At 38.2% G+C, this 23,396-nt stretch overlaps 6 protein-coding genes across 13 annotated transcripts in view; 1 reads left to right on the top strand and 5 right to left on the bottom strand.

Moving 5' to 3' along the window:
- Window positions 1-23,396, top strand: part of LOC124343657 (F-box-like/WD repeat-containing protein TBL1XR1) — a 393,640-nt gene that overhangs the window by 352,160 nt on the left and 18,084 nt on the right. The window lies entirely within an intron of this gene.
- Window positions 332-3,873, bottom strand: LOC124343638 (sodium-dependent phosphate transport protein 2B-like). The gene is made up of 10 exons (XM_046797044.1): window positions 3,515-3,873; window positions 3,173-3,460; window positions 2,933-3,106; window positions 2,732-2,872; window positions 2,535-2,666; window positions 2,274-2,465; window positions 2,077-2,213; window positions 1,877-1,982; window positions 1,156-1,287; window positions 332-1,095 (listed from the first exon to the last, which is right to left on the bottom strand). Exons 3-10 carry the CDS (start codon window positions 3,063-3,065, stop codon window positions 341-343), a joined length of 1,728 nt encoding a protein of 575 aa, XP_046653000.1. The 5' UTR covers window positions 3,066-3,106; window positions 3,173-3,460; window positions 3,515-3,873; the 3' UTR covers window positions 332-340.
- LOC124343651 lies at window positions 4,018-6,677 on the bottom strand. Its single transcript, XM_046797065.1, has 9 exons — window positions 6,554-6,677; window positions 6,131-6,442; window positions 5,898-6,066; window positions 5,643-5,830; window positions 5,343-5,511; window positions 5,108-5,274; window positions 4,891-5,047; window positions 4,647-4,804; window positions 4,018-4,566 (listed from the first exon to the last, which is right to left on the bottom strand). Exons 1-9 carry the CDS (start codon window positions 6,605-6,607, stop codon window positions 4,426-4,428), a joined length of 1,515 nt encoding a protein of 504 aa, XP_046653021.1. The 5' UTR covers window positions 6,608-6,677; the 3' UTR covers window positions 4,018-4,425.
- LOC124343653 (location of vulva defective 1-like) lies at window positions 8,107-10,964 on the bottom strand. Its single transcript, XM_046797068.1, has 9 exons — window positions 10,838-10,964; window positions 10,201-10,716; window positions 9,968-10,136; window positions 9,716-9,900; window positions 9,428-9,590; window positions 9,200-9,366; window positions 8,983-9,139; window positions 8,735-8,890; window positions 8,107-8,651 (listed from the first exon to the last, which is right to left on the bottom strand). Exons 1-8 carry the CDS (start codon window positions 10,889-10,891, stop codon window positions 8,814-8,816), a joined length of 1,488 nt encoding a protein of 495 aa, XP_046653024.1. The 5' UTR covers window positions 10,892-10,964; the 3' UTR covers window positions 8,107-8,651; window positions 8,735-8,813.
- LOC124343647 lies at window positions 12,269-15,012 on the bottom strand. 2 transcript variants are annotated; one of them, XM_046797061.1, is made up of 10 exons: window positions 14,865-15,011; window positions 14,709-14,748; window positions 14,377-14,639; window positions 14,111-14,285; window positions 13,854-14,029; window positions 13,611-13,779; window positions 13,362-13,537; window positions 13,111-13,282; window positions 12,888-13,036; window positions 12,269-12,744 (listed from the first exon to the last, which is right to left on the bottom strand). In XM_046797061.1, exons 1-10 carry the CDS (start codon window positions 14,916-14,918, stop codon window positions 12,595-12,597), a joined length of 1,524 nt encoding a protein of 507 aa, XP_046653017.1. In that variant the 5' UTR covers window positions 14,919-15,011; the 3' UTR covers window positions 12,269-12,594. The 2 variants fall into 2 exon arrangements, with proteins under 2 accessions (XP_046653017.1, XP_046653016.1); XM_046797060.1 differs by having other exon boundaries at window positions 14,377-14,748; window positions 14,865-15,012.
- LOC124343667 (glutamate receptor ionotropic, delta-2-like) lies at window positions 16,530-23,226 on the bottom strand. 6 transcript variants are annotated; one of them, XM_046797083.1, is made up of 19 exons: window positions 23,133-23,226; window positions 22,474-22,666; window positions 22,157-22,371; window positions 21,886-22,077; window positions 21,447-21,685; window positions 20,856-21,385; window positions 20,311-20,797; window positions 20,023-20,248; window positions 19,445-19,961; window positions 19,187-19,383; window positions 18,582-19,093; window positions 18,399-18,505; window positions 18,250-18,337; window positions 18,028-18,186; window positions 17,809-17,944; window positions 17,494-17,714; window positions 17,286-17,411; window positions 17,076-17,224; window positions 16,530-17,011 (listed from the first exon to the last, which is right to left on the bottom strand). In XM_046797083.1, exons 11-19 carry the CDS (start codon window positions 18,771-18,773, stop codon window positions 16,783-16,785), a joined length of 1,407 nt encoding a protein of 468 aa, XP_046653039.1. In that variant the 5' UTR covers window positions 18,774-19,093; window positions 19,187-19,383; window positions 19,445-19,961; window positions 20,023-20,248; window positions 20,311-20,797; window positions 20,856-21,385; window positions 21,447-21,685; window positions 21,886-22,077; window positions 22,157-22,371; window positions 22,474-22,666; window positions 23,133-23,226; the 3' UTR covers window positions 16,530-16,782. The 6 variants fall into 6 exon arrangements, with proteins under 6 accessions (XP_046653039.1, XP_046653040.1, XP_046653038.1 ...); XM_046797084.1 differs by lacking the exon at window positions 22,157-22,371 and having other exon boundaries at window positions 21,886-21,970; window positions 22,027-22,105; XM_046797082.1 differs by lacking the exon at window positions 22,157-22,371 and having other exon boundaries at window positions 21,886-22,105.

Here is a 23,396-nt window from a genome sequence, read left to right as displayed (position 1 = left end):
TTCAATCCCTAAACACACTGAGGGTTAGTGATCTAGCAACTAGCAAGATCAGTAGAAACATAATTATGATAAATATTAACTAAATACTTGAAGAGGTAATCACAAAATTGTGACTACTAAGCCATTATTGGTTTTTACCTGTATTATCTGTAGACCGACAATCAAAGTTACCGTATTGCCCATTTTCTTGTATGGGAAAAATAAATTTTCAGCTTATATGCGTTAGCAAGGTATCGGAATCTAGAAAGGATATCTGTGATTTTTCTTTCATTAAAAAAATCACAATAGCAACTTTTTTTCAACGACAATTTTCGACAATCAGAAGTTTTTCTTAGTTTTTTTATTCAGACTTAACCTCGGTTAATAATGCAATTGAAGCTTTCAAATCCACGAAATCGATGTTATTTGTCTTAACATCTTCGTCTATGAATCGTTTGCAGCAAGCACATTTGGCGAACTGACGGTCATACGGCTCCAAAGATCGGCAAAATTCCGGTAGCCAGCTCCAGTTTCGCATGATGGTTGGCAAGCAAGACGGGCAATATCTTTGGAAAATATTGATGACAACGATCACGATGAGGACGATTAAGAGCGGTATACCAGCGCACTTAAGTGTGGCAGTGCCAGCGATAGATAGACCCAAAACAGTGGCGGGCAAAAGGAGAAACAAACCGACAAGACACAGAACGGAAAACCATCGATATTTGGCAGTGACGTCACCCATGAACTTGGCCATCGGAATGGGTATCCGCATAAAAGGGATGGGATAGAAAAGCAAAATGCCTGTGACGTTGAATAACAAATGAACAAGAGCTATTTGCAGGGTGTCGTGCAGGGCGTCAGGTGAAGCCGCAAAGGCTGCAAGCAGGGCAGTTGTAGTCGCACCGATGTTGGAGCCCAACGTCAGCGGATAGACTCGTTCGATGGAAATGAATCCAACTCCGATGAGCGGATCCAGTGCCGAAGTGAACACCAAGCTTGACCGGACTACAAAAGTCATCCCCGCTCCGACAAGCATCGCTATGTAACCTGCGAGCCATGGAACGTAAGGAATTTCTCCATTGATAACGTGTTTGACGACGTTGGCTATGTGTCCTGCAATTTTTAACACATTACGTACTGGGACCTGACTTAATTTGCATGGAAAATGTTTACCTTTCATCACGGAATGGAGGATTTTCACTAGGCATACCAGGCTACCGCAGAGAATGGTAAGCGAAATGGCCAAGATAATCAATCCGCTAGTCCAGTCTTTCATTCCCGTGTTTTCGAATACAAATATACCGCCTGAATCAAATTAGTATTCGTGTTATGTAATATGTAACAATGGGTGGACGAGATTCAGGCCCGTTCCATTCAGGCCCAGGGCCTGAATGTCGCAAACATGGGCCTGAAATGTCAAATTTAAAAAAAAATGTTTTACCAACGATGGCGCTATCTATGTCTCACTATGCTCCTATACTGTCACTATGTTAAACGGTAAAAATTCTTGGCAGCCCAAAATTTCCCACGAATGGGACTCCCTTCTATGATTTTTCCATTCCCGGCAGGGACAACCTCTGGTCAATTACTCAGCTGGTTTCTTACAAGTACATTATATGCATATTGGGAAAACTTAAAATGTCAAATTTTAAAAATTAAAATCGGATAGGAAACCTGCCAGGAAACCTAAGGGTACAAGTAGTTAGCGCTATTAGAGTGAGACATAGATATAGCACCATTGTTGGTAAAGTTATTTTTTTAAATTGACATTTCAGGCCCATGTTTCGCGACATTCAGGCCAATGACCTGAATGGAACGGGCCTGAATGACTGGGCCTGAATGTCGTATACATCCGTAACAATAAAAGGGTTAATATTTTCTGCGTGAAAATTACTGCACGGGACAGGATCGGTGATATTTCCACCACACTGCTGTATCAGTGAAGAATTTTCATACATTGGGTCATCGCTAGCCCAGCCTTTTAAAACGTTTGGATCCAGCTGTAAAAAGAAATTTGCAATTAATTGAGTTCGGATTTGTAATAAAAAGTAACTCCTCACTTATATTGATTCAAATTTCGTTTTTGAATTTTACCTGTACGATAAGGTCCACAGCAGGATCTGTTATTGCTTTCAAAATGTTAATTCCGTTCCCTATGGACGACGAATTGTAAATATTCCGAACTAGAATCCCGCTGATGCATTCCAAATAACCGATGCCGAATATAGGTTCTTAAAAGTAAGAAGCAAAATAAATAATAAATTAGATTATGTATGGATCAGAGGACTTACGACAAACGATTTCGACAGTAAACAGGACGAACACTGTTATCCAATTAAAAATGTCGTCGACAGCAGCTCCGGCAAAAGCTCGTCGGAATTCGTTCTTGTTGGCAATTTCGGCGAAAGAGACGATCAGATTGGTTACTGAAGTTCCTATGTTGGCGCCCATAATGATTGGAATCGCCATGCCTACTGTTAAAACTTAGCTCAAAATGAAATCAATTTTGTTTGCATAAGATTAATGCGGTTTAACTATAATTTTTTAATTACCATTAGCGCCAACCATGTTTACTATGATGGAAGTTGAAGTTGAAGAACTCAAGACGAGAACTGTAACCAAAATTCCGATCATTAATCCAACGGCTGGATTCTGCATCAGTTCACTTTGCTGAAAAATTTTACCTGTAAAACAAAAGCATATTTAGCACTTTTGATTTAGTACTAATTTATAAAAGAAAAACAGTTACCAGCAGTTTTACCGGAACTCAGACGGAATGCATTGGCCAGTAAGTCAAGTGAGCATATGAAGAAATACAACAAGGCGATAGCACCAAGTATCTTTAGTCCAATGCCCAAAAGATGCAAGACTTTTTCTTTGGTGCTCATGTCTATAAAAACACAGAACCATTTAAATTTTCATATTTAAGAAAGACTGAAATTTATCCTACCCGTCCATTTCTCAGAATCGTCCACAAGATCAACGATCGCCCATGGATCGACGTCACATGACTCAACTATTGGGCCGGCACCACTGCTGCTGCTGATTGTGCCGTAAGACGTTTTGCCACTGATCGTCTCCATTAATAATTTTTTTCCCTCGACACCAATTTTGTTTTCTTAGCCTTCGCCGTGTCAACATTTTTCTTTTAGTTTCAATCGAGTTATTTAAAAAATGAAAATTTGCTTACAGGAGTGAACTGCAAAGAGGTGTGTCCTCACATTTGTGAATTCTACAAGTGAAGTCCTTCAACTTGATATTCGATCAGATATTTTCGTATCAGTGCAAGAAAAATCCTCCCTCGTCCTTTTAACCTCATTCTTTGTTATTGTACAAAATTTTCCACACACCGAAAGCCTGCCTTCCGGAGCTTCTTTCGTCCCTGTCGTCCCCGTTATCTTGAGTTCAACAATGATATTTAATTCCTTGAAGAAAAGCCAAAATTGTGTTCTTATTTGTCTCGCCCTTTCTAGTCAAACTACGGCGAGATGTTAGTAGAGAATGAATTGTTTGAGAGTGAATTTTAGCTTACCGTAAATGTCCTAAAACGTCGTTTACTGGCGCGGAGCAGAGGTGGTAAACTGACGAGTCTGAGCGAGTCTTTCCAAGAAGAAGAACAAACATCGGTAAAACGACAGACGGAGAAATACGGAGAAATTGTTTTGATATTGAAACTAAAGAAGCGTTTCCGCGCCGTGCTGTAAAAACTTTTTTTTAAAAGAAAATTTTAGAAAAGAGCAGTTAAAATGTTTCTAGAAACGAATGGAATAAAATGACGAAGTCTTCAGAAAATCCTTCGCACTCGATCTGCTCATCGCACAACTTGGCGCTTTATAGTCCGGGAGAAAACGACGTCATGTTGAAAGAGTAACAACAGCAGCCTAATAAGCTAGGGAAAAGACGAATTATGACACTCTGTGATTAAGCCATATCAAATCTATGTTGAGTATGCCCATGCTTCATAGCATACATAATTTTAGGAATATTGAAATTGTCAAAAGTTACAGGTTGTTAAGAAGAAAAATAATACTTTGCTTAGGCATAACTTATTTTATTCCCAAGTGATTATTAAATATTTCCTTACACTTGTGTCACAGCATAATATTTTGCGTATGTAGCTACTGTGAGAGAAAGAAAATCTAAAGGAAAAACAGTAATTGTTGCTCATAACAAACAATAAGCCTATTGAACTCACACAGGAATATAGAGGTTAGCTACACAACTGAAATAGGAAAAACCTTGTGCCATGAATAAGAAAATTAAATTGAAGGAATATTTGGTGAATCAATCAGTACGGCCTGCAAGGTATTAAATTTAGGGGTTGGGATATAGTCGTTTACTTTGACAATAAATCTTTTCTGCGCTTTCTTCTCTTTTTCCCGTCATTCATTTCCGACAATTATTGACGGAGACACACATTCCAGGACCGTTATACAAATATGCTCACACGAACTTCCAAGTGCAATTCAACTCAAATGAGCTCCTTATTACCGATAACAGGTTCATTTCATTTCTCGTTGATGTATAAACCTTGTTGACGACGGATATATCAATAATCGAGGTGAAGGGTTTGAATTCAAACAACTATAATGAAGATAAAATTTACACATTGAAATTGCAAAAGAACAGGAAAAGTGCTAATAGACAAGAATAGATTTACTCACTGTTATATCAATGCTGGAGACCGGGCAAAACAATCGAACCCGTTTATTCAAAGGTGCGACGATGGAAAAGCGACATATCCTAGGTTCTCCTCCTACTATTGTTTTAATAAAAGGTGTAATTGATCCAGGGGCTACCTTTGCCTCTCCATCTCGGCATACTAAACATAGAAGACACGAAATATTCAAAACACTTTTTAATTAGAACAGACAAAGCATTTCTAAAGTGCTGCAGCTGAAATATTACATTTGAAATTAGTCGTTGGCGGGATTTTTACCGTCGTCCAGTTACATCGAAACGAATCACCTTTGCTTAACATAGATATAACATCTAATCGATTGGTAATTGTCGTGTAAACATCGTTCAAGGATGGCCTTGCAACGATTTCACCGTTTTCGGATAACTAAAAATGTGTGAGTGTTGCTGACCTGTTAATTTGTAAATTTAACTTTAATACACTTACTATCAGACTGCTGTCAAGACGTAATAAGTTGACATTTGTGCAAGATATCTGAATGCGCTGACCAAGGGAAGCGAAGACGGAAAATAAACAAGTTATGTTTGAGTCAGTCGTTTTAGCTATTGATGAAATGGTCCCGTTTTTGGCCGTTGATTGTACGTGAACGCAGTCTAAATATTGAATTTAAAAAAAGTGCCATACATTGTTTTGGGTTTTAAATAAGTAGGATAGAGATTACACTTGAAATTTGTAGTTGCCGTGGTGGATGCTGTCGTGGTCCAGTTACAACCAATTGGAGTACCAGTATCGGTAATTTTCCGCAACGACAGTAAATCTACTTGATTTCTATTTGTAGCGGTCTTGTTGAATTTAGATTGGAAGAAATAAAAATCACTGGCAGATCTGAACTATTTAAACGAGCAAACATAAAAAAAAAATAATAAAGGCCTAGTAATGATCATTATAATTATAATTAGTGTCAAATCTGAATAATTTTAACACACATATACAGAAACGTAGTTATATAATTATTTCTTACTGTCAGCAGAAGAAAATTCTGAGAGGAAGCATTGAACGGGCAAGACATCTGGATTTGACCATTGGGTGGTAAATTGATGAAGAAAGGACATAGTCTAACTACGTTATTGTAAGTTGTTCTATTCAAAGCTGATTCACGTATGGTTTGAATGGATCCACTGGTTGCATTAGTTTCACTCTCTCGACACCCTAAAAATTTAAAACAAATATTTCGGCGATTATTGAGAACTGCCAAGGGGTACACATTCTAATTCACATTTGAAATCTCTCGTTGTCGTGGGCGCCTTAATTGTTGTCCATTTACAATCAAATTTGTCTGTTGCATTGAGCACTCGATAATTTACCGTCATTTTATTTTTGTACGAAGTATATACCCTATTAGGTACGATTATGTTATTGTAGTAAATGTCGAGGGTTCCGTCCAACTAAACAAACCACACGGATGTTAATCGAAATGTCGCAAAGGTTTCTAAATTTTAGATTTCTTACCATTAATGAACTTGAAAATGTGGATAAGAGTGACTCATTGAAGTAAGTAGATGTAACAGTCAGTTTTGCAAGCGAGCAAGACATCTGAACATGTTGGTTCGTAGGTGCGGTGATGGTAAAATTGCAGTTCTTCGGCGGTCCGGTTGCTACCGGCTTTAGCCCGTCTAAGGGCTGAATAGATCCACTAGTTGCTGTTGAAGTTTTGTCCCGGCAAACTTTATAGGATTTAACAGCCGAGGCAGCTGTTTTGGTAACAGGTTTCACGCCTGCCTTAGTCGTCGTTAACTTCAGAGTTGTTTTTGTCTGAGCTTTCTACAGATTCAGGTTAAACGTTACGTTATTTTTTAGAAAAAGACAAAAGCATTACGAGTCGTAATAATAATACATAGTCTTATACATTCTCTTTGTGGAACAAATTCTTACCACAGCAATGACTGCTAAGCAAAAGATGAAGAAGAACATCAGGGACAACTTCATTCTGGAACCTTATCGAAATGGTGGCAAGAAATGCTCTGAAGTATTGTCAGCGAAACAGCAAGGTATATAGCTAAAGTAACATATTGCATTGCAAATGGAAGCTAATGGAATCAGGTGGAGGAAAAGTGCCTTACCACTTACCAGATCACTTTCGATGATATGTCATAGTTTTCGAAAGAGCTGGGTGGAGCTGAAGTTTCGAAACAGACGCAGAGCTCAGGTTGACGTACGTTGACGCACAGGTCTGGCTGCAGTGCTGCACTAATTCACGGTAGAATGCTTTTGTGAGGCTTCTAATACATGCACTAAAGCAAATTTGAATATGAAACAGGTACAAATCCAATCCATGAGAAGGAATCCATGATGACAAATTCTGTATTTCGCAGGTGCGTTGCCACTTTTCCCTTTATTTAGGTCGAAATAGATGCGACAAGTGACAGTTCCATTTTTTATCGCTATTTAGAAAGGTTTAGAGCTTAGAATGACGAATTACGAGTTTATGATTCACTGTTAATTACGATTGGAATTAGCCTTAAGCCCTTAAGATAAAGCCACAGAACAACTAACAAGTAAAAGTATATGTTGTTCGGACTGTGCTCTGTGGTGTACTGTTGCTTTTGTACACAGAGTCACAGACAAATTTGAGCAAAAGTGTCAACAAATCCCTTGCCTCCTCTGAAGGTCGTCAAACGTCTTTGTTTTATCAAATTCGCGCGACGACCATCTTGCTTCTTTCCTCACCCATTCCCGCCAATTTAGACGCCATCATGGATTTTCATAGCGCGGGTTTTCAAAAGAGAACGGAAGTCAAAACCTAATTTGAATTTTTGAATATTTGTACAGCGGCGTACAAGTAATTTTTTAATTGAAATTTCAAATTTTGACACATCTACATATGTTTGGCCCAAAAAAAGATAAGATTGCAAATTTATTTTTCGTGCCAAAACAGGACTTATTTTTATTATCCAACTAAAACTCGTTTCATTTTTGCATGCCAGGAAACATTTCTCACCGGTTATTGGAATTGATTTCTCTGCATCTATGCGGTCGGTTTTAATATTATTGAAAATTATTTAAACTATAAAGCTAGGTTGTTGTAGTAAAAGAAAATTTGAAAAATAAAAATAGGGTAGGGGTAGGGGGAAATTTGGGCCAAACACATGATTACGAAAAATAATTTGAATATAGGGCAAATCAATAAATAGGAAAAATGTTAATCAGTATATGGATTTTTAAGTTTCAAATTTTGTGATTCGTTCCGCACGAACTAGTCATAACTAGTCTCGTTGTATACGTAAACTTCGACAATGAAGAATAATTCCCAAGTCAGTACTCTCAAGAGACGATCGATGAATTATGACACTCCGTGATAAAGCAATATCAAGTCTAAGTTGAGCATGTCCATGCTTTGCATAAAATAATTTGAAGAAAAATAAATTGTCCAAAATCATAGATTGTTAAGTAGCAAAAAAAGACTTTACTTATAAGCATGACTTGCTTTATTTCCAATTGATTGTAACATATTTCCTTACTTGTGTCACAACATAATATTTTGCGGATGTAGCTACTGGAGAGAAAGAATATCTAAAGTAAAAACTTGCTCATAACAACAAGCGTTTTGAACTCACACAGGCATATGAAGGGTAGAAACCTAGCTAACACTACTGAAATAGAGAAAACCTTGTATCATGAATAAGAAAATTAAATTGAAGAAAATTAAATTGAAGGAATATTTGGTGAATCAATCAGTACGGCCTGCAAGGTATTAAATTTAGTGGTTGGGATATAGTCGTTTACTTTGACAATAAATCTTTTCTGCGCTTTCTTCTCTTTTTCCCGTCATTAATTTCTGACAATTATTGAAGGAAACACACATTCCAGGACCGTTATACAAACATGCTTACACGAACGTCCAAGTGCAATTAAACTCAAATGAGCTCTTAATTACCAATAACAATTTAAATTCATTTCCCGTTGATGTGTAAACCGTGTTGACGATAGCTGGTTCAACGATAGTCGAGATGAAGGGGTCCAATTCAAACAACTAAACCGAAGATAAAAATTTACACGTTGATATTTGGAAAAGGAGAGGAAAAGTACTCTGAATAAGCAATTAGAAACACTCACTGAAATCGGAATGCTGGAGACCGGGCAAAACAATCGAACCCGTTTATTCAAAGGTGCGACGATCGAAAAGCGACAGATCCTAGGGGGCTCCTACTGTTGTATTACTAAGAGATGTAATTGTTCCAGGGGCTATTGTTGCTTCTCCATCTCGGCATACTAAACATAGATGATACAAAATATTCGCAAACTTGTTAATTATAATTTATAACAGACAAAGCGTTTCTTTTATGCTGCAACTAAACTATTACGTTTGAAATTAGTCGTTGGTGGGATTGTTACCACTGTCCAGTTACATCGAAACGAATCACCTTTGTTCAACACAGATATAACATCTAATCGATTGCTTATTGACGTGTAAACATCGTTCAAGTATGGCACTCCCGTCAGTTCACCGTGTTCGGATAACTAAAAATGTGCGAGCATTGCTAATCCGTTAATTTGCAAATTTAACTTTAATACACCTACCATCAGACTGCTGTCAAGACGTGATAAGCTGACATTTGTACAAGATATCTGAATTCGCTGACCAACGGAAGCGAAGACGGAAAATAAACAAGTTATGTTTGAGTCAGTCGTATTGGCTATTGATGAAATGGTCCCGTTTTTGGCCGTTGATTGTACGTGAACGCAGTCTACGTATTGATTATTTTATTAAGTACCATGCATTACTTTAATAACTATAATAGGGATTACTGTTGAAATCCGTAGTCGCCGTGGTGGATGCTGTCGTGGTCCAATTACACACAATTGGAGTATCTGTAATTTTATACCTCTGTAGTAGATCTACTTGGTTTCTATTTGTTGCAGTCTTGTTGAATTTAGCTTGAAAGAAATATAAATCACTGGTAGATCTGAACTATTCAAACGGGTCAAACATTAAAAAATTGTAAGGCCTAATATTAATTATTATTAAAATTGGTGGCAAAACTGATGAATTTTAATACATTATTACAGAAACGAAGTTATATAATTATTTCTTACTGTCAATAGAAGAACATTTTCAGATGAAAAATTGAAAGGGCACGACATCTGGATTTGACCATTAGGTGGTAAATTGATGAAAAATGGACAAAGTCTAGCTACGTTCTTGTTAGTTGTTCCATTCAAAGTTTCACGTATAGCTTGAATGGATCCACTGGTTGCATTCGTCTCACTCTCTTGACACCCTAAAAATTTAAAACAAAATATTTCGGCGATTATTGAGAACTGCCAAGGGGTACAATTCTAATTCACATTTGAAATCTCTCGTTGTCGTGGGCGCCTTAATTGTTGTCCATTTGCAATCAAATTTGTCTGTTGCGTTGAGCACTCGATAATTTACAGTCATTTGATTTTTGTACGAAGTATATACCCTATTTGGTACGATTATGTTATTGTAGTAAATGTCGAGGGTTCCGTCCAACTAAACAAACCATACGGATGTTAATCGAAATGTCGCAAACGTTTCTAAAATTTAGATTTCTTACTATCAATGAACTTGAAAATGTGGATGAGGATGAAGTATTGAAGAAAATAGATGTAACAGTCAGATTTGCAAGCGAGCAAGACATCTGAACATAATGGTTTGTAGGTGCAGTGATGGTAAAAGTGCAGGTCTTCGGCGGTCCGGTTGCTACCGGCTTTAGCCCGTCTAAGGGCTGAATGGATCCACTAGCCACTGTTGAAGTTGTGTCACGGCAAACTTTATAGGATTTTATAGCCGGGGCTGTTGTGGTAACAGGCTTTCTGGTCGTCATCGTTGTACCGTTTGTCTTGCGGGTCGTAGTCTTTAATGTTGTTGCCTTTACTGTTGTTGCCTTTACTGTTGTTGCCTTTACTGTAGTTGCCTTTACTGTTGTTGCCTTTACTGTTGTTGCCTTTACTGTTGTTGCCTTTACTGTTGTTGCTTTTACTGTTGATTTTAAAGTTGTCAGTTTGGGCTTTGTAGATGTAACGCTCCTCTTAGTCGTCGTTGACTTGAGAGTTGTTTTTGTCTGGGCTTTCTACACCGGTTAAAACGAGATTCAGGTTAAACGTTACGCAATTTAGAAAAATACAAAAATAATACGAGTCGTAATAATAATACATAGTCTTATACATTCTCTTTGTGGAACAAATTCTTACCACAGCAATGACTGCTAAGCAAATGATGAAAAAGAAAATCAGGGACAACTTCATTTTGGAACCTTATCGAAAGGGTGGCAAAAAATGCTCTGAAGAATTGTCAGTGAAACAGCAAGGTATATAGTTAAATACATATTGCATTCAAAATGGAAGCTTAGGGAAACAGGCAGAGGAAAGCTGCATTCCCAGATCAGTTTTGATGATATGTCATAGTTTTTCAAAAGAGCTGGGTGGAGCTGAAGTTTTGAAACAGACACAGAGCTTGGGTTGCCATACAGCAGAGGTCTGGTTGTAATGACACTGCAGTGCTGCACTAATTCACAGTAGAAAGCTTTTGTGGGGCTTCTAATAAATACATGCACTAAAGCAAATTTGAATATGAAACAGGCACAAATGTCTCGCACATGTATTCCGCATGTGCGCTGCCACTCTTACTTTTATTGAGGTCAAAATAGTTGCGACAAGTTACAGCTCAGACTTTTTTCACCGCTAGAAATTTAGAGCTTTTATAAATGACCAATTACGAGTTTATGAATTATGACTCACTGTTAATTACGACTGATAGTGAAACACTTAAGATTAAGCCACACACCAAATATATTTGCCTATTTGGGTGAACCAGAGTGATAGAGAGTACTCTCTATCACTCTGGGTGAACTATGCAATCGGAAGTGTCAACAAATACTGACCTCCTTTGAAGATCAAACGTCTTTGTTTTATCAAATTCGCGCGACGACCATCTTGCTTCTTTCCTCACCCATTCCCGCCAATTTAACCGCCATCATGGATTTTCATCGCGCGAGTTTTCAAATAAATTTTTTTGGGGGGGAGAAAAAATTGGTTCGGTTTAGAGATATTCGTTTTCCTCTTTTGCCACGAAAGGACGACTAGGAATGCTCAGATAAATTATTATAGCGACAATTGGTATAGTTAACTATATTCATACGTGGCACTGCCACATACAAGCCAATGAAATCTTGTTATAAAAATCCATTTGCCTGTAAATCTGTATGACATGACAGTTTTCCACAAGGTTTTCCAACGAGATGAGTGGAAGTGTGGAACTGTCGTTTCGAACCAGACGCACAGCTTGTACAAAATGTGGTTAGTGCTGCACTAGTTCGTAGTGGTTCTAGAGCATGTGCAACGAAAATTTGAAAAATGAGTCACACAAACTCAATACATGCGAAGGAATGCACGACGACTAAATGCTAGTATGTGCGTTGCACCTCTTTCGTTTATATTGAGGTCAGAATAACTGCGACATCTTTTTAGTCAGCACAACACTGTAGAAACATTCACAGCAACCCTATAAAATTATGACTCAACTGTTTTCACTAATTTTGACCGATTGTAAAAAAATTATAATATTAGGCATTCGTATTTGGTATAGGAGCGTACGTCCATTTTTCGAGAAAAAGAACCTATAGCTGTTTGATAAACAAGTATATATTGAACTCAATGCCTTGCACCATGATTATGGAAATTAAATTGACGAAAATTTATTTGATAAATTGGTTTTATATCAATCAGTACGTCCTGTCGAAAAGAATTTCTCATCAGGGAGTAACAAATCAAATACATCAATTTGAATTGTTTCCCCTTCATCTATACGGTCGTCTTATTGATTATAGTGTTTTAAAATTTTTTGTTATTTTTCTTTTTTAACAAAGTCTTGCCAACGGAGAAATTGAGAAAGGTCAACACAAAACTGCGCAATTCATAGATGATAACGCAAGTCCAGTCTTCATCGCAATTTAAACGAATGTCCACGTACAATTCAACATGACAGAGTTCAAAACTGCGAATAGCACGATTTCATTGCTATTTGATGTATAACTGGTTTGGGCGACCATCGGCGATGCCAGGGTATTGTTGTTACCGAACGCATCATATTGCAATAACATCTGTAAATTAAGTTGAACAAATAAGAATTAGATTTTCCTTTTCTACTTTTGTCTTAATTCCTAATGTTTCAACTATTACGGCAGAAGCCAGCACACATGGCTCAACATCTTTATTCCCCTTTTTTAAAAAGAAAATGCTTTACGTTATCGGGGCTGTTGACGGTCGGACAGTTAATCTTGACGCGCTTGCTCGAAGGTGCCTTGATGTTGAAGCGGCACGCTCTAGAAAAAGCCGTTGCTACCGCATTTGATTTAATTGACCCTGCCACCGTTGTCTCTCCCTGAATGCAAACTGAAATTGAAATACAAACAAACTTTTTATAGGCGAATCTTGATGAACGAAACCGTATTGAAAATTGTAATCACGAGTAAATGGCGTCGTCGCTGAGATTGTTACTGTGTTCCATTTACAAGTAAACTCGTCTCCATTCATATAAGAAGTCGCTACGTCTATTCGATTCTTGATCGAAGTATAAATCCTGTTCAAAGTTGGCAACAAGCCAGTAGAGGGAGTAGGTACTTCGGTAACTCCGTCAAACTTCAATTTTAAGTCAAAATCTTTTTCGTGAATGTTCTAGACGATAGTGGTCTTTAATCGATCATTAATTATTACTCACCATCAAATAACTGTATTCTGAAACCAAATTGACGACGGAGCATGACACCTGAACTTTCTTATCGGCAGGTACGATGATAGAGAAAAGACACCACTTCGTTTGTCCAGCTGATAACGGTAGATTACTTAGCTGCTGGATAGTTCCGTTTGAGTTTGTCGAAGGTCCACGAAGGCAAACTGAAATTAAAGTACAACAACTGTCATTAATCAATGAACATTTTGGCCAAAATGTCTTGCAATTCATTATTACGGTTGGCGTCTGATGTAGTCGTAGAGGATGGGGTTATCGATTTCCATTGACAATTAAGTTGGTCAGTTTTATAATAACGAACGAGCAAATCTGCTCGACTTCCACTTGCAGTCAACCTGTTCACGTACGGTAGCCACGTCATAAAGCTCATAACGAAAGCTCCTTCGAACTTAAAGTTTGTTTAAGATATATTATTTATATATGATTTATAAACAAATCTATTATTGAGATAAATTGTCTTACAGTTGTAAGGGGTAAAAGTGATTTAGCGCTGACTGCCGAGCAAGACATCTGCGTTAGACGACCAGCCGTAGAATTGATGAAGAAAGGACACACTCTATACCAATCGTCATTGGTATTTATCTCTTGAATGGTTGAAATGGCCCCATTGCCCGCTGATGCCTGCTCATCACGACACCCTGAAATGTGATGAAATATAAGGACATCAACTATATGGTTCCTATTGGAACAAAACAAAATAAATTTAGAATAATTGTTACATTTGAAGTTCGTTGCTGTCGACGCTGGCGCTGTTATTGTTGTCCAACTGCAATTAAAGAAGTCCTTTGCATTGACGACTCGATATGTCATAGAAAACGTATTTTTCTTAGAAGTGTAAACCCTGTTTGGTACGATATAGTCCCCGGTTTGGAAAATATCGATGACATTGTTAAACTAAATTAGAAAATTCAGAAATTACTAAAATTACTGTCACTTGAAATCATAATTCTTACAGATATCTACGAATGTAAAATGATTCGCTTACTGTCAGTGAATTTATTACTACTGGTGAAAATCCAGCTTGGCTCAAATTCAATGTAGAAAGACTGACGGCCCAGCAGGTCAACTGAACTTGCTGGCCGACCGGTGCGTTAATATTAAAGTTGCAGGTTCTTGCTGTTGTATTCGGTGTTAGTCCACCTAGAGGTTGAACGGACCCACTGGCCGAAGTTGAATTAGTGTCACTACAAACTTTATACGATTGGTTTGCTGGCGCAGGTGTAGTTGTTTTTTTCGTTGTCGTTATTTTTTTCGTTGTCATTACATTTTTCGTTGTCATTTTTTTCGTTGTCATTACATTTTTCGTTGTCATTATATTTTTCGTTGTCATTTTTTTCGTTGTCGTTACTGCCGCTTCCTATTGAACATTACACATAGAATATTACAACTGCACCATAAAATAAAATAATACCAAAGTACTAGCTACAGAAAAATTCGCCTTATAACATTTATTAAAAGCACAAGTTGACTTACCCCGATAATGGCGAAGCAAACGGCCACTGAGACAAAAATTGCGTGTAGTTTCATGTCCTCGTCAGTAAGTGCCAGGTCCCGAAATGAGTTGCCAACGTTAAATAAATGGTCATTTATATAGCTGAAGTTCCACCTTCAAGTGCTGAAGCAAGTGTTCTGAATTTCCCACCGCAGAGAGGATGCCGCAGCTGCTTCAGTTTTTCTCGATACATAACGTAAACGCAAAGTTGTACAGCGCCAGCTCTGAATTTGTGGAAGTCTGTTTTAATTAACGGTTGAGCGATTTCGGAGCTTTCAAACTTGCTAGAAAAATACGCGCGTTATGTCTCGTGCGTCTTGCAGGTTTAGAATTTATTTTCTTTGAATGGACACTTGCGTCGACAGATGTGGGATCTGCGCGCTGTGCGTCACTCGCTATCGCTCACTTCTCATCAGAAAAATATAGTTTCCAGTGAATTATTCTGAAAAAGGTGGATATTTCTTTCTTAAGTGAAACGCAAACATGTTGCGTTGGAAACGAAAGCCAGGTGCACCGGAACTCGGCTTGTGTGAGTATCCGATTATGGTGACGTTAAATTGTTTGAAAATGTCTTTGGTGACCAGTTGGTGACTAATACATTTTTGTGACTCGCCGGAAGACGATCCAGTACATTGTTCAAGGGAAGCGGAAGGAATCTGTTACTAAGAAAGACGGTATCATGCACAATTCCAGCGTTACGATTTGGGTTCCAACATGGTAAGATTGACAACTTTATACCTTTCAAGACTTTCCATGACTGACTGACTCAAGACTGGTCCACAATATTTTGAATAAGCTTGAAATTTTTCTCATCTTCTTCTCTTCATCTTCTCTTATTTCTTTCGGGAAAATTGAGCATGCCATATCTGTTGCAGTCCTGCAAGCAAAAAGCATAAATTAAGATCACAAAAACTTAATGTTATCTAGAAAAATAATACCTTATAGAAGCTTAGCTTAGTTCCAACATCATAATCTGGTTTCCTTGAACTGATGGATGGACGCCATTTCTTCAAAATATTCACGACTGAGATACAGTTGTTTGAATAGCTTTTTGAAGATCCTCACAAGAATGACACCTGTTCCAGAATCATGAAACATGACTGCGTAAAATACACCAATGTAATCCTCATACCTTGACATTCATAGCTGCCAGCCTAGATTCATCATGTTTAAGCACATTCTAGGTCTTGTTTTTCCGTAAGTAAAGAAAGTAGGTACATGTACACAAGGAGCTGCAGTCTCAGGAACAACTGGACGTGCTGGTGATGAGATATGCATGAATAACATCGGAATCATAATATTTTAATATGGAAAACAAATCTAAATAAGGCAAAAAGAACTCTAAACTAACTAATAAGCAACAAGTAAAGCTAAAATACCTTATGTATTGGTACATACACAAGTTATCAATTCACTTCAAAGCGATTGCTAGGTTTTACGGTTTTACTGATTACATCAAACACTAAACAGCCCAGCCAGTAGCCAGAGGCACAGACCACGTTTAACAGAATGGTGGTGTCGTCTGTTTGTTTCGGCGATTTCTGCTACACCAACCCCCTCTATACTTTGAACGGTGGACTTGGGGAGGGGGCTGTCAGGGTGGTAAATTTTCAAAAATCGAAAGAAGAATACAACTTCATCCTTCCTTTTGTCTTTATTTGACTCCAACTTAAGACCAGTAAACAACCTGTACCACGGAATATATAATATAAGGCTTAAACTGATTATATATACCTTACAGTAATAATAATTAACAAATTTTGAATTTTACACAAGAATCAAAGAACAACTGTTAAAGTTTTATGTAGTCCTTTTTACTTTATAGTATTTAAAAATAACGGAGTGTTGCGATATACATACTATCTTAGTATCTTTTATCTTGTAAAGGAAAATAAGTCCTCATCGAGAATGAATAAATCTTTCGCGACAAAACTGGACGATGGCCAGCATGAAACCACTGAAAAGAATTAAAAATGGCAAGTAAAACTGCTGAAGTTTAAGTCGGCTTCTACTGGATCTTTTCGTCACGACTCCTTTGTTGTTGTAATTCAGCTGGCAGTGCCGTGGAAACTTTTCAAGCTTAAAATACCAATAATCGTGTAGTCCAGCAGCATGAAACCATAAGGACCTAGTCCAGTCATTTCTGAAATTATTCAAATAAAAAAAATTATGACTTATTTTATTAAAGTTACTCTCGATTAATTTCCTCCTGATAAGGACTGGATTTTGGAACTGCAAAATACATGGGCTTCCACGAAAATAATTCTTTCGCCATTGTGAGGCGACAGTGGCCTCTCTCGGACGAATACTTTTGCATTAAAGCTCTTCCAACTTTTGTGGGCTAATGGCAAACAAATCGTAAGTAAATTCTGAGCAGCAATATATCTTTTAAAAAATTTTACCGTTATCGCAACATAGTGGTCCTTCTCTAAAACGGGCAAGGCTAGTTCGTCCAAGCTGAATTTCCTGCATTCTGGACACTTGCTGAGATTGTCAGCAACGCGTTTCAGATCCCCCGTCTTTGCCATCTTGAAAATAGAATTAATCCCACAAAAAAATTAAAACGATAAGCGCTAAATCACGTTCCACTTTAAGAGTTATAAAAATAACCAATAGATCAATTTCTTGGATTGATCCGACCCCGACGGTTGCCTTGTAGGTTGTAGAAGCTGCCAGGTCTGCAAAGGTATTGATTTCCGGACTTTTGTAGATCGTCGACATGTAATGGGACGTTAAAGTAGAAGTGTAGGTTTTGACGAAGACGAAAGCTACCAGACTCCAGGTGAGGAGTAGAAGGTGTTGCGACCACTGGCCGAATCGAGAGCCTCCTCCTTTGAATACATACACAACACACAGAAAACTTTCTAAAATTACAATTTTAGCGCTGAAACGTATTAATTTGATATTTAGGTTAACAAAAGTTACCGTTTGCAACGACTCTGGAGTTTGCCGCGATACGTTCGACAAGTGCCAGAGACTCGAGTAATTTTTTGGCCATGAAGGTCAGTATGAGATAAAATCCGGCAATAACGGTTGCACATATTATGAATCCGAACCAGGTCTACAGCCGTAACAATTTGTTTTAAACAATTGCTAGTATAAGTGAAAGAGAAATTAAATTAGTTAATTAATTGGGTGTTTTACTCCAATAGTGAACACGTCGATGGTGGCAGTATAGGAAACGGCAGAGGTAGGATATTTGACTAAAAGGCCAGTGAAGTCCCCGCCAACCAATCCGCAAAAGTCAATAGCTTGGTACCGTTCTAGAGAAATAGCTACCGGCACTAGACCCAAGTCGGCTTCCTAGAAAAGAAATCAGGTATTTTAACATCATGTACACAATGGAAAATTCGCTAATATTTATACTTCTCTTAGAAGGGTTCCTATTATGCCATTCCAAGTTCCGTTGATTTTGACTCCATTTGTGTTAACCGCCGCTGGAAATATTTTGTACCTGAACATTTTCACCAATAACGTTAATAGTTTAAACTTAATCTGATACTGATTTTACTTACGTGAATTTTAACCTCTGGGACAGATAGAGGAGTTGGTGAACCAACACGCCAGAATATCCAATTACTTGTCCGGAAGAATTTCTTGAAATAACAATCGGTGGTGGAAACTATCAAATTATTAATTATCTTATAATCGATTGATTTAGCAGTGGAATAATTGTCACAGATATCAAATGAACTTACATGGCCTGCAACGATTTGCAATTCCTTTCCTTGTAAATAATTGCGCGGCTTTGGTAGTTGACTGGCAGTACCTTCGGGGACACCTCCGACTTTCCAATCACAACTCGCAATCACGAGGGAATGTAGCAGCACGTAAAACACTGGGAGCACCATTGTCGCTCTCATTTTCACGTGCTGGCTTTCGTCAAGCATCTGACCACCACGAATTTGTCGATCAAGTTATCCGTTTGATTTTCCGCTGTCCACTATTTCCAGGGAATTCTATTCCAGTACCTGCGTTGCCCTGCATATGGCTGCCTATCGATTACTCGAATTCAGAAATACCCTTATGGGTATGGCTGAATGGTAATTTTTTCATGATCTCTCAAGGCATTTGAAAGCCAATCTCATAAATGAGAGTATTTTATTAAGGGGCAGGAGACAGGTATACAGTGTGACGCACACATGTGGAAGCCGGGTCCGCCGAGTCCGCCGCACGGATGGCACGCAACGTTTCCCGGGTTACGATTGTTCTATAAATCCAAACATAATGCATTCGTGAGGTCGCCGATTGTAAAATTTGTAAAAAAAAAAAATCGAAAACAAAGGTCAAAAGGTTACGGTACTTATTTAAAGGTTTCCAGTGTACTTATTTCCTTAATTTCAATTTGCGTCACATTTATTTCATTTCCTTCTTGAGAATTTAAATTACTGTTTCAGGGTTAGACCCAGGTTTCTTTTCATTCAATCCCAAACGATCTTTGGAATCGGCTTTGGTCATTCCGTCAATCATTTTTTAAAGCGTAGTGCCCACTGGGTAGTCCTGAAAGTTAAAAGCAAAGAAATTATTTCAACAGTTTCCCATTTTAAATGAAGGCATTAACTTATGTCTTTTAGAAAAATTTTCCCGCTGCGGATGTTGGTGGTGATGTCACTGGTGAAATCGTCAATCGAGTAGTATTGCTTTTAGGGGGTGGCGAACAGATGATTGTAAGGGCTTTTCTTGGTTATGTAATTGAACTCAAAGAAAAGATGTCGATCGATTTGTCCGCTCTGATGGTTTTCTTCTCTTCCGGGGAGAGGGTCTTGTCTTCCAGTTGCAGATACTCCGGAGCAGAGTAGATCCTGGTTCCTTTGGCGCCGCTGTTTGTAGAGAAACTTCCGGTTGGCTGGGTGGGTTTGCTGACGCCAAAGTCGGAGATTTTAATAACGAACGAGGAAGAAATGAGCACGTTGTCTGGCTTAATATCTCGATGGACAATATTTTTGGAATGGATGTAAGCCAGCCCGTCGGCCATTTGCCACAAAGCTTCAATCTCGGACGGCATTTTACCGGTAAGCTTTTCATCACCGTCAATGTAATTTTGGACAGTCCCAATGCAAATTTCCAGTATCAAATACCTACAAATATTGAATAAGGTCATAATAGAAAATTATTCAGAGTAGAATTGATAAATATCACTTGAGATCGGCATCTTCTCTAACGTCCAGGAGTTTCAGAACGTTCGGGTGATCCATTATTCTCATGGCAGCTTCTTCCCTGGTCTTGAAATTTTTATTCAAATTGTATAGGAGAATTCGTTTGACGGCGATCGGCTGTCCATCCAGAGTGCCCGAAAAGACGGCTGCAAACGTGCCTCTCCCCAACATGTTTTGTCTGTCATACTGTAAGACTTTTTCTAGAATCTCTAGTCCAGAAAGCAAATCACTCGCATTATGATGAATTATTTGTTTAGACAGTAAAAATTACCTGCAGATTCAGATGTTTTCATGTCGATGTTCTCGGATGTTCTTGTTTCAGAGCCGCACAACGTTGCAGCGTTTATTCCTCCGTTTTCTCCTTTCCGATTTCATCTAATTAGAAAGCATTACAGTACTAGGCGACGACTAGATATCAATCTTATCTAATAGGGAAAGCTTTACAATTGTACATCTAAATTTGACCTTAAAGCATGATAGGTGATAAAACGTTAGATTAAGATAGCACACTGTGAGGCCACTGAATTATTATATTTTCAGATTATGCGAGTTGAATTGTTATTTAAAAAAAATTATGTTGGGTCTCTACACTACGGTCTGCTTCGGTCCATTTTGACGTCGTTGTTCTAGTTTCAGAGTTTCAATAACTGTCTGAGAGTTGGAACCAAATTTTTTTTCGTCCAAGCCCCAGCGATCCTCAGACTTGGCTTTGGTCATTCCGTCAATCATTTTAAACGCGTAGTGTCCCTTTGATAGTCCTTAAACCAAAACAAATAATTGAAACTACTGCTAAAACGTTGGCTAATTAAATTTTACCGTTCTTTTCCAGAAACTTTTTGTCCTTGAGTATATTATTAGTGACGTCAATGTCGTAGTTTTCTTTGGAATTGAACTGCATTCCTGGGGTTGCGAACAGGTGAGCGTAAGGACCCTTTCTCATTATGTAAGTGAAAAAGAGGCAGCCCAAAGAAAAGATGTCGATCGATTTGTCCGCTTTGATGTTTTTTCTTTCCTCCGATTCTTGATGCTCTAGTCGCAGATATTCCGGAGCAAAGTAAGTTTTCGTTCCTTGAGGGCCACTAGTCACTGAGAAACTTCCGGTCGGCTGTGTGGGTTTACTGACTCCAAAGTCAGAGATTTTCAACACATACGAGGAGGATATCAAGACGTTCTCCGGTTTGATATCACGATGGACAAAATGCTGGGAATGGATGTAAGCCAGCCCATTGGTCATTTGTATCAGCGCTTCAACCTCGATCGGCATCTTTTGATTGAACTTTTTCTCGTCGTTAACGTCGTTGACGTAATCACGCACCGTTCCCATGCAGAGTTCTAAAATTAGCAATCTAGATAATTTAGAGAAATGATTAAACGCACTGCGGAGAGACAAAATGTTATTAACAGTACTTAAAATCCATATTTTCCTGTACTTCCTTGAGTTTTAGGACGTTTTGATGGTCCATTTGTCGCATGGCTACCTCTTCCCTGTCTTTGAATCTTTTATTCAATTTGTGCATTTCGATTCGTTTGACGGCCACGGCCTCTCCATTCCAAGTGCCCCAAAAGACGGTAGCAAATGTGCCGTTCCCTAGAATTTTGCTCCTGTCATATTGCAGCATTACAGCTCCGTTGGTACGTATGTCCGTCTATATTTTGCAAAGACAAAGAGAAAGTGAGTGAACAACCAGTACGAGCTGCTTAAAGCAACAGCATTTGATTTTTATCAGTCTGATAAAAAAAACAATGATACAGTTCCACATTCATTTTACTATGACTTTTATACACATTCGATACTAAAAGATAAAACTACACGGGGACAAATTGATTGTTGTCTTAAAAAATTTACCTGGGAGTGTAGAAGCTTTCGGGACTGAACCAAACACGGGAGACAATTGTTAAGATGTGCCAAAGTATTCTCGCCGCATCGCTCTCTGTTTAAATGAAACCGCATTGGCGCTATGAACACTTTTATACCTTATCAGGTTACCCTCTTGGTCCTTGTTAAACCCGCCTCTCCGCCCTCCCTCCTTCACGATATCTTGAATACGAATCAGTGGTTGTGTAATCTGTTGCCAGTTGTACATTATAATCATTGTCGTCAGCTTAATTTAACTTACACGATGATAAGATATGCCGGTGTGGCGGCAGGTCCCTCTTGGTCATAGGCCTACTTAAGCTTGTGTTAAATTGATTAAAGGTTAACATATTTTTCGAATTTGATTGTTTAGACCCACATAGCACATACAAAGTTGTGGGGCACAAAACAGGGCCTGATCTGCAGTCGTTTCACAATTGAGTTTTTTAATGAACCCTAACTGAGTCAACAAACACACTGAAAACAGTTTCAATCAGCACGAATCAGATAATAATCGTATTCCGTACTATACGTCATAGAAACAGTCAAAGAGGAAGAATAGTGATACATTTGCCCTACCTTTAAGCCTGGAAAGTACGACTAGGATTCCACAAGTGCTCCACTCCATCCATCCGCAGTAAAAATGAATTAGCCAGGATATAGGAAAAAGGGGGTCCTCGTAAATACACCCACACTCACATGGGTGTACAGTGTACACAAGGACAGATTCAAAGAAAGGGGAATTTTTCCAATCCAATTGGATCCTGTTTATCTAAATAAATAATAACAAAATGGGTTACAAAACAATATTGGCAGAAACCACAAAGTCAGGAAAGTTAAAAATGAGACAGCAGGTAAACCCTTATTTTTTATAAACAGGAGAATTTAAGTTTTTTCATGTATTACTGCATTAATGAAAATCATGCATCATTAAAGTATCTAGCATGGCGCAGGAACAAAAAGAAACATAAAACATAACATCTTAGCGATGATAGTTAGATTGTAGCTCATGACAGGGTAATACCATGAGCTTATCATGTTGTTATGATAGCTGGCTCAGCAAGCCTCAAATCTGCACAAAGAAAAAGGTGCCATTGCAAACAAACTGCCATGCATCAACAGCCTTACATGATAAATGCTAGGCCTGGAACTAACATTTCACAACTTATTTGGGACAGGTTTAACTCTTCTATTTCAGCTCCCACAATCATTCAATTTTTATTCTTAGTTTTATTTACCTACTCAACAGCATGGATTGTGTCGTAAGCTATTCTGTAAAGATGAGTCACGAGCCACGAGCTAAGTTGGAGAAGACGATTCGAGACGAGCACATTTTTGTAATGACACATTTACCTTAACTTTTTAAATTTTAGCAGACGACACTAAATCACAAATTAAGATATCGATTGAAATGTTTAATCGACTCGACTTCCCGCCTAAATCCAAACCGCTTAAAAACGATCAAAGCGGTTTTCTCACCCGCACTCGACACCCGCTGATCG

The sequence above is a fragment of the Daphnia pulicaria genome, chromosome 6 (genome assembly GCF_021234035.1).
Source record: "Daphnia pulicaria isolate SC F1-1A chromosome 6, SC_F0-13Bv2, whole genome shotgun sequence".
NCBI classification, from domain to species: domain Eukaryota; kingdom Metazoa; phylum Arthropoda; class Branchiopoda; order Diplostraca; family Daphniidae; genus Daphnia; species Daphnia pulicaria.
The sequence above is the reverse complement of the archived record's forward strand: the minus strand, read 5'-3'. Positions and strand labels throughout refer to the sequence as shown.